The sequence below is a fragment of the Oncorhynchus clarkii genome, chromosome 22 (genome assembly GCF_045791955.1).
Source record: "Oncorhynchus clarkii lewisi isolate Uvic-CL-2024 chromosome 22, UVic_Ocla_1.0, whole genome shotgun sequence".
Taxonomy (NCBI): domain Eukaryota; kingdom Metazoa; phylum Chordata; class Actinopteri; order Salmoniformes; family Salmonidae; genus Oncorhynchus; species Oncorhynchus clarkii.
In genome coordinates this window covers 43,007,112-43,017,483 of record NC_092168.1, presented here as the reverse complement: position 1 = coordinate 43,017,483, position 10,372 = coordinate 43,007,112, and the positions used below count along the sequence as shown (strand labels likewise).

The 10,372-nt window shown below is 40.0% G+C and overlaps 1 protein-coding gene across 2 annotated transcripts in view; it reads left to right on the top strand.

Annotated features, from left to right (window-relative positions):
- Window positions 1-8,926: 8,926 nt before the first annotated feature.
- Window positions 8,927-10,372, top strand: part of LOC139380929 (major histocompatibility complex class I-related gene protein-like) — a 401,721-nt gene continuing 400,275 nt past the window's right edge. For both annotated transcript variants that reach the window (XR_011628486.1, XM_071124097.1), the window contains exon 1: window positions 8,927-9,188. Coding sequence is in view for 1 of the 2 variants with exons in the window: in XM_071124097.1 (XP_070980198.1) it covers window positions 9,131-9,188 (58 nt within the window). In the remaining variant the exon portion in view is untranslated. The remainder of the gene's footprint in view (window positions 9,189-10,372) is intronic.

Genomic DNA, 10,372 nt, shown 5'->3' with positions numbered 1-10,372 from the left:
AAACTTGAATGAGGATTCTACTATAAAGGAGGGGCTCATGAGACCTCTTTGAGTCAGTGGTCTGGCATAGTGCCTTGGTCTCATGACGCACGCTCCTGACAGAGTTACCTCTCGTTCCAGTGTTTTTCTGAAGACAAAGGAATTCTCCGGTTGGAACATTATTGATGTTTTATGTTAAAAACATCCTAAAGATTGATTCCATACATCGTTTGACATGTTTCTAAAGGACTGTAACGTTTTTGTCTGGATGAAGTGCCTGCGCCTCATGAAGATGGATTACTGGGCTGAACACGCTAACAATAAGTGGCTATTTGGACATAAAAGATGGAACTTTATGGAACAAATCAGTCATTTATTGTCAAACTGGGATTCCTGGGAGTGCCTTCTGATGAAGATAATCAAAGGTAAGTGAATATTTATGGTGTTGTTTCTAACTTTGTTGATTTCAAAATGGCCAATATTCCTGTTTTGGCTTCTGAGCGCCGTTCTCAGATTATGCTTTTTTTTTTTTTTATCTGACACAGCGGTTGCATTAAGGAGAAGTCTATCTTTAATTCTGTGAATAACACTTGTATCTTTTATCAATGTTTATTATGAGTATTTCTGCAAAATCACCGGATGTTTTGGAATCAAAATATTACTGCACGTAAAGCGCCAGTGTAAACAGAGATTTTTGGATATAAATATGCACATTATCAAACAAAACATACATGTATTGTGTAAAATGATGTCCTATGAGTGTCATCTGATGAAGATCATCATTTTATCTATATTTCTGCTTTTTGTGACTCCTGTCTTTGGCTGGAAAAATGGCTGTGTTTTTTTGACTTGGCCATGACCTAACATGTGTTGTGCTTTTGCTGTAAAGCATTTTTTAAATCGGACACAATGGGTAGATTAACAAGATGTGTATCTTTCATTTGCTGTATTGGACTTGTTAATGTGTGAAATATTTTTGAATTTCGCTCGCTGCCTTTTCAGCGGAATGTTGTCGCCCTGCGCTAGAACAAATTCTTATTTATAGTGACAGCCTAGAAACAGTGGGTTAAATGCCTTGTTCAGGGGCAGAACAACATATTTTTTACCTTGTCAGTTCAGAGATTTGATCTAGCAACCTTTCAGGTATTGGCCCAACGCTCTAACCACTAAGCTACCTGCTGCCTGTCTTTTTTGATTGGATTTATATACTACAATTTGTTTCCATTTGTCTTTGTTACTTCTTTTTGATATTTATGAGTCTTATTAGTGTATATTTTTATATTTAAATAGTTTAAAATGTTAGGATTATTTATTTGTGTTGTTCCACATGTCTGAATAAAAATTAGAGTTAGAGCAGAATGGTGCTTTTTTTTGGCGGAGGGAGGGGCGCTGAAAGGGGGGATTTGCCCAGGGAGCCATACAAGTTAGACCCGCCACTGCCAGGGACAATATCATCACTCAGGACCTAGAGCTGCTGAGGATGATAGATGAAATGGTGGAAGGAAACAGTGAGGGCAGTGGTCTTGGTTATGTTGTCATGAATTCAATTTTTTCAATGGCCTTTGAGGTAAAGAGATCGGCAGAGGACGAGCCTGAGACGGATGAAGGTAACAATTAAGTACCTTACTGTGATTGTTTGAATGAATTGACAAAAATGGCGAAGAATAGTTTCTCAAGCAATAGTTTTTCTAGGACTGTCTGGGAGCAATCTAGCTGTTATTGGAAGATAGGTTTGGAACTCTTTTTCTTATTGGTTTATTGACAAATTTACTGCCTGGTGATGTCACCAGGTATTTAAAAACTCCCACCAAAATAGGTTGAAAGGTCAGGCAGTCCTTTCAAACATCTCTTACACTAGAAGGGCATTATCATGTTCACAATTTCACAGTATTATTCCAACCTCATACTGTGGAAATATTAATAAAATCAAGTTTCTGATTGCACAGCGCCTGGAAAATACTATTGATCAATGATCAAGATGTGCATGGCATCAAATGGTGTGATTTGAGCAAACATTTAGAAAATGGAGCAAATGCTTCCCATGACACTTTCAGAAACAGCACTTGGTTTCTATGATTTAATGTACTGTGTTCAACTAATGTTTTCCATGAGATCAACATTACTTTGGATAAAATATTGTTTATTTAAAGTAATAATTTGTTTTTAACAATGTAATGACAACAAAAAAATATGACCAATAATGGCTCCATTGGTAGCATTACTTTTCATAGATATAGAAAAAAATACTCATATTCAAAATCAAAATGATACAAATCGTATATTTAAGAGAGATTGAAATGTACTGCGGGGGGATGGTCCAACTCAAGGTGTCATAAAAAATAAATGCCCCCACCTCACAAAGTATATTTTTTTTCACATGACCCTCCACTTGTACTCTAAAATTAATTGAACACCCTCCCCCTCATAGAATTAACTCAAAATGATGTTTACGACCACAAATAACAATACTGTAGCGACCCTGTGTTTATAAACTTGGATATAAACTTCAACACTTCAGCATGTGTTTGTGGCACTGTCAATGCCATGCAGGGCTACAGGCCAGAAGTTTGAGGGTTTGATGACCACCACAGATGAGCTCACTCTCCCTGCCTATTTCATTACACTACGATCAGAGCCAGTTGAGGACAATGATTAGCTAGGGAGAAATCAGATTAGCTAGGGAGAAATCAGATTTTCAACATTTTGAAACCATATTTCTAATTATATCCAATATATGCAACAAAGAAAACCCCCCGCGGGCCAAATTCGACCAGCAGACCGCCAGTTGGGGAACCCTGATTTAAGGTGTCTTATAGCCAGGTTTCTATTCAATTGGCGACCGATTTTCATGTGAATATTCTAAAATCTTCATAAAAACAATATGACTGACCTTCATGTCCTTTAGTAAAAAATAGGCGCTGGACAACATGACAGGGAAGATTTACATTTACCAGACATTTGAGAATTGTAATGGACATCCACATGCATTCAGATCCAACCTGGTACAGCCTAACATAATAATTGTCCATCTCACGGTTCAGTTGTCAGTTATTTGAACACTAAAAGTATCAGAGGATTGAATGCAAAGGCCTATTGGTTTATATGCCCACTGATATTAATATTTTAATATAAATACATTACCAGTCAAAAGTTTGGACACACCTACTCATTCAAGGGTTTTTCTTTATTTGGACTATTTTCTACATTAAAATATATTTTATATAACAGTCTTGAAGGAGTTCCCACATATGCTGAGCACTTGTTGGCTGCTTTTCCTTCACTCTGCAGTCCATCTCATCCCAAACCATCTCAATTGGGTTGAGGTTGGGTGATTGTGGAGGCCATGTCATCTGATGCAGCACTCCATCACTCTCCTCACAGCATGGAGGTGTGTTGGGTCATTGTCCTGTTGAAAAACAAATGATAGTCCCACGAAGCACAAACCAGATGGGATGGCGTATCGCTGAAGAATGTAGTCGTAGCCATGCTGGTTAAGTGTGCCTTCAATTCTAAATATATCACAGACAGTGTCACCAGCAAAGCACTCCCACACCATCACACCTCCTTCTCCATGCTTCACGGTGGGAACCACACATGCGGAGATAATCTGTTCACTTAATCATATTGAAGATGAGTCTTCAATAAAAACTTAAAGGTTGAGACCGAGTCTGCGTCTCTCACATGGATAGGCAGACCATTCCATAAAAATTGAACTCTATAGGAGAAAGCCCTGCCTCCAGCTGTTTGCTTAGAAATTCTAGTGACAGTAAGGAGGCCTGCGTCTTGTGACCGTAGCGTACGTTTAGGTATGTATGGCAGGACCAAATCGGAAAGATAGGTAGGAGCAAGCCCATGTAATGCTTTGTAGGTTAGCAGTAAAACCTTGAAACCAGACCTTGCCTTAACAGCAAGCCAGTGTAGAGAGTCTAGCACTGGAGTAATATGATACATTTTTGGGGGTTCCAGTCAAGATTCTAGCAGCCGTGTTTAGCACTAACTGAAGTTTATTTGGTGCTTTATCCAGGTAAAGCCGGAAAGTAGAGTATTGCAGTAGTCTAACCTAGAAGTGACAAAAGCATGGATACATTTTTCTGCATCATTTTTGGACAGAAAGTTTCAGATTTTTGCAATGTTACATAGATGGAAAAAAGCTGTCCTTGAAACAGTCTTGATATGTTCATCAAAAGAGAGATCAGGGTCCAGAGTAACGCAGAGGTCCTACAGAGTTTTATTTGAGACGACTGTACAACCATCAAGATGAATTGTCAGATTCAACAGAAGATCTCTTGGTTTCCTGGGACTTAGAACAAGCATCTCTGTTTTGTCCGAGTTTAAAAGTAGAACATTTGCCGCCATCCACTTTCTTATGTCTGAAACACAGGCTTCCAGGGAGGGCAATTTTGGGGCTTCACCATGTTTCATCGAAATGTACAGCTGTGTATCGTCCACATAGCAGTGAAAGTTAACATTATGTTTCCGAATGACATCACCAAGAGGTAAAATATATAGTGAAAACAATAGTGGTCCTAAAACGGTGCCTTGAGGAACATCGAAATTTACAGTAGATTTGTCAGAGGACAAAACATCCACAGAGACAAACTGATAACTTTCCGACAGATAAGATCTAAACCAGGCCAGAACTTGTCCATGTAGACCAATTTGGGTTTCCAATCTCTCCAAAAGAATGTTGTATTCGATGGAATCATAAGCAGCACTAAGGTCTAGGAGCACGAGGACAGATGCAGAGTCTCGGACTGATGCCATTAAAAGGTAATTTACCACCTTCACAAGTGCAGTCTCAGTGCTATGATAGGGCCTAAAACCAGACTGAAGCGTTTCGTATACATTGTTTGTCTTCAGGAAGGCTGGGAGTTAGCTTTTTCAAATTTTTTTGAATGGAATGGGAGATTCGATATAGGCCGATAGTTTTTTATATTTTGGGGGTCAAGGTTTGTCTTTTTCAAGAGAGGCTTTATTAAAAAACATCCGATAGATAGCCGTTTATTATGTTCAACATAGGAGGATCAAGCACAGGAAGCAGCTCTTTCAGTAGTTTAGTTGGAATAGGGTCCAGTATGCAGCTTGAAGGTTTAGAGGCCATGATTATTTTCATACAAGAGATATAGTATTAAAAAACTTGACTGTCTTAATTGATCCTAGGTCCTGGCAGAGTTGTGCAGACTCTCAGACAACTGAGCTTTGGAGGAATACGCAGATCTTAAGAGGAGTCCGTAATTTGCTTTCTAATGATCATGATTTCTTCATCAAAAAAGTTATTGAATTTATCACTGCTGAAGTGAAAGCCATCCTCTCTTGGGGAATTCTGCTTTTAAGTTAGCTTTGCTACAGTATCAGAAATACATTTTGGATTGTTCTTATTTTCCTCAATTAAGTTGGAAAAATAGGATGATCGAGCAGCAGTGAGGGCTCTTCGATACTGCATGGTACTGTCTTTCCAAGCTAGTCGGAAGACTTCCAGTTTGGTGTAACGCCATTTCCGTTCCAAATTTATGGAAGCTTGCTTCAGAGCTTGGGTATTTTCTGTATATCAGGGAGCTAGTTTCTTATGACAAATGTTTTTTGTTTTTAGGGGTGCGACTGCATCTAAGGTATTACGCAAGGTTAAATTGAGTTCCTCAGTTAGGTGGTTTACTGATTTTTGTACTCTGACATCCTTGGGTACGTGGAGGGAGTCTGGAAAGGCATCTAGGAATTTTTGGGTTGTCTGAGAATTTATAGCATGGCTTTTGATGATCCTTGGTTGGGGTATGAGCGGATTATTTATTGCGATTGCAAATGTAATAAAATGGTGGTCCGATAGTCCAGGATTATGAGGAAAAATATTAAGATCCACAACATTTATTCCACGGGACAAAACTAGGTCCAGAGTGTGACTGTGGCAGTGAGTAGGTCCGGAGACATGTTGGACAAAATCCACTGAGTCGATGATGGCTCCGAAAGCCTTTTGGAGTTGGTCTGTGGATTTTTCCATGTGAATATTAAAGTCACCAAAAATGTGAATATTATCTGCCATGACTACAAGGTCCAATAGGAATTCAGGGAACTCATTGAGAAATGCTGTATATGGCCCAGGAGGCCTGTAAACAGTAGATATAAAAAGTGATTGAGTAGGCTGCGTAGATTTCATGAGTAGAAGCTCAAAAGACGGAAACGTCGTTTAAAATGATTTTTTATTGAAAATTGCTATGGTAAATGTTAGCGACACCTCCGCGGGGGATATGGTCACCAGCGTAACCAGGAGGTGAGGCCTCATTTAACACAGTAAATTCATAAGGCTTAAGCCATGTTTCAGTCAGGCTGATCACATCAAGATTATGATCAGTGATTAGTTCATTGAGTATAACTTTCTTGGAAGTGAGGGATCTAACATTAAATAGCCCTATTTTGAGATGTGAGATATCACAATCTCTTTCAATAATGACAGGAATGGAGGAGGTCTTTATTCCAGTGAGATTGCTAAGGTGAACACCGCGCCTCCAACTAGGATGGAGTTGTCACTCCTCAGCAGGCCAGGCTTGATCCAAAGGACAGATTTCCACTGGTCTAATGTCCATTGCTCGTGTTTCTTTGCCCAAGCAAGTCTCTTCTTATTATTGATGTCCTTTAGTAGTGGTTTCTTTGCAGCAATTCGACCACAAAGGCCTGATTCATGCAGTCTACTCTGAACAGTTGATGTTGAGATGTGTCTGTTACTTGAACTCTGTGAATCATTTATTTTGGGCTGCAATTTCGGAGGCCGGTAACTCTAATGAGCCTCTGCAGCAGTGGTAACTCTGGGTCTATCTTTCCTGTGGTGGTCCTCATGAGTGCCAGTTTCATCATAGCGATTGATGGTTTTTGCGACTGCACATGGAGAAACCTTCAAAGTTCTTGAGATTTTCCGGATTGACTGACCTTCATTTCTTAAAGTAATGATGGACTGTCGTTTCTCTTTGCTTATTGGAGCTGTTCTTGCCATAATATGGACTTGATATTTTACCAAACAGGCCTATATTTTGTATACCACCCCTACCTTGTCACAACACAACTGACTGGCTCAAACACATTAGGAAGGAAAGAAATTCTACAAATGAACAAGGCACACCTGTTGATTTAAATGCATTCCAGGTGACTACCTCATGAAGCTGGTTGAGAGAATGCCAAGAGTGTGCAAAGCTGTCATCAAGGCAAAGGGTGGCTACTTTAAAGAATCTCAAATATAAAATATATTTTGTTTTCTTTAACACTTTTTTGGTTACTGCATGATTCCATATTTCACTATTGACTGGTACTTATATATATATATATATATATGTATATATACACTGCTCAAAAAAATAAAGGGAACACTAAAATAACACATCGTAGATCTGAATGAATGAAATATTCTTATTAAACACTTTTTTCTTTACATAGTTGAATGTGCTGACAACAAAATCACACAAAAATGATCAACGGAAGTGTGTGTGGCCTCCACGTGCCTGTATGACCTCCCTACAATGCCTGGGCATGCTCCTGATGAGGTGGCGGATGGTCTCCTGAGGGATATCCTCCCAGACCTGGACTAAAGCATCCGCCAACTCCTGAACAGTCTGTGGTGGATGGAGCGAGACATGATGTCCCAGATGTGCTCAATTGGATTCAGGTCTGGGGAACGGGCGGGCCAGTCCATAGCATCAATGCCTTCCTCTTGCAGGAACTGCTGACACACTCCAGCCACATGAGGTCTAGCATTATGTTGCATTAGGAGGAACCCAGGGCCAACCGCACCAGCATATGGTCTCACAAGGTTCTGAGGATCTCAGCACATGGAGGAGGGCTGTGCGGCCCCCCAAAGAAATGCCACCCCACACCATGACTGACCCACCTCCAAACCGGTCATGCTGGAGGATGTTGCAGGCAGCAGAACGTTCTCCACGGCGTCTCCAGACTGTCACGTCTGTCACATGTGCTCAGTGTGAACCTGCTTTCATCTGTGAAGAGCACAGGGCGCCAGTGGCGAATTTGCCAATCTTGGTGTTCTCTGGCAAATGAAAAACGTCCTGCACGGTGTTGGGCTGTATGCACAACCCCCACCTGTGGACGTCAGGCCCTCATACCACCCTCATGGAGTCTGTTTCTGACCTTTTGAGCAGACACATGCACATTTGTGGCCTGCTGGAGGTCATTTTGCAGGGCTCTGGCAGTGCTCCTCCTTGCACAAAGGTGGAGGTAGCGGTCCTGCTGCTGGGTTGTTGCCCTCCTACGGCCTCCTCCACGTCTCCTGATGTACTGGCCTGTCTCCTGGTAGCGCCTCCATGCTCTGGACACTACGCTGACAGACACAGCAAACCTTCTTGCCACAGCTCGCATTGATGTGCCATCCTGGATGAGCTGCACTACCTGAGCCACTTGTGTGGGTTGTAGACTCCGTCTCATGCTACCATTAGAGTGAAAGCACCGCCAGCATTCAAAAGTGACCAAAACATCAGCCAGGAAGCATAGGAACTGAGAAGTGGTCTGTGGTCCCCACCTGCAGAACCACTCCTTTATTGGGGGTGTCTTGCTAATTGCCTATAATTTCCACCTGTTGTCTATTCCATTTGCACAACAGCATGTGAAATGTATTGTCAATCAGTGTTGCTTCCTAAGTGGACAGTTTGATTTCACAGAAGTGTGATTGACTTGGAGTTACATTGTGTTGTTTAAGTGTTCCCTTTATTTTTTTGAGCAGTATATATATATATATATATATATATATATATATATATATATAACTTTGACAACCCTCCCCTATTTTGGATCACCCCTAGTAAATTTGGATCTGTCTCTTAATTAATTGAAGTTACTTGAACATTTGAAAACATGTTTTATTTTTTTATTAAAGTAGTTGAAAAACGCGTTTCATTTCAAGTAAGCATTTGGAAAATGGGTTTCGTTTCTTGTAAAAGAGATTAACAACGCCGTGACAGAGTGAATGTTTATGGACATGGCAGACTCTGCCTAGTTACATGTGACAATGTTAAACCCGTATTAATCATTCGCTAAATTTCTATGCGCCCAAATCTATTTTATAGGAAACGATAAGGAAATAGGTCTACACTTTGTGGATTTGGTGCAGAAGAGCCTACCCTGCGTACACCAGCGATTGCGGGTACAGTTGCTACCAACCATGGTATTCCAAATCCTGGTATTATGGTTGTGTCTCAACCTGCCTACAGCAAACTCAGGTGAGAGCCTTTCCTTAGTTTGGTTAGACTTAAAGCCCTAAATCAAACGCCGTTTTGAAAGTAAAAATAACAACCATCCTACAACGCTATTTTCGTTTCAACTTGAATGTGATAATGTAGGTTGGAGTTCCGTGGTTATCGCCAAAACTGAGTGTCAGGATCTGCAGCCAGGGAAGGGTTGATGATGATATATACAAAATAAACAAACGTAATCGTAGTTAATATGTGTTTTGTCCCAAATAGAGAAACAATATTTTATTGGGAGGCAAAACCAATGAAGAGCGTACACAAAGCAGGCTACTTTAGACCGCTAAGGCAAGCACACTCATTGTTTAAAGAAATGCACCTTTTGTTGTAGCTAAATCTCTTAACACTAGGCTACAATCACCTCCCCTGAATATCTTACTAAATTACCGGAACACAATATTACTGTTTAAAAGTCAATGTAACCTTTTTTTTATATTCAGGGTCAGTATGGCGTATTGTGTCTCGTCCGTGATCTCGAAGTGACTTTCATTTATAACCTGCACCAGTACAGTCTGCCTGGATATAAGTGAGGATGTGTACAACGGGATTTTCAGCCAATCACGTGTGTCCGATGTTTATTCATCTAGTTTCCTGGAAATTGGATTGTTTTGCATCGACTTCAGATTTTAAATGACTTCTAAAACTAGGCTATTTCTAATAGTTTCAAATATGATTGTTCATATTTGACCATTATTGGTATTCCCATGACATGCGCAGGTAAGTATTTTTTTTCTTACTCAAATGGTACCTAAAATATTGTATAATATATAGCCTACTCATTGATTTAAAAGAATTTGACCTATAAATAGGATACCAAGGTATGTGCAATACGCCTAGAACTGTAGTCTAATAGACACCTAAATTAATAGTATTTAATCATTGATTCTTGAACACATGCCTTGTAAGTACAACTGCCTTACCCCATTAGACTATACCTAAATAAATATAAAGTTGTCCTCCATTGTTTCCATTTGTTTTTGTAAACACAAAAATGTTCAAGGTCAAGTTTTATTTGTCACATGACATGTCTAACTAGCAAGCCCTTCCCAACAGAAGGAGTATTCAATATAAAACAAAGTATAATAGGAAAATGAACATAAAACATGAGATAAACAGAAGAGGCAGCTACAGGGTCAATGCCAGTACCAAATGAACAA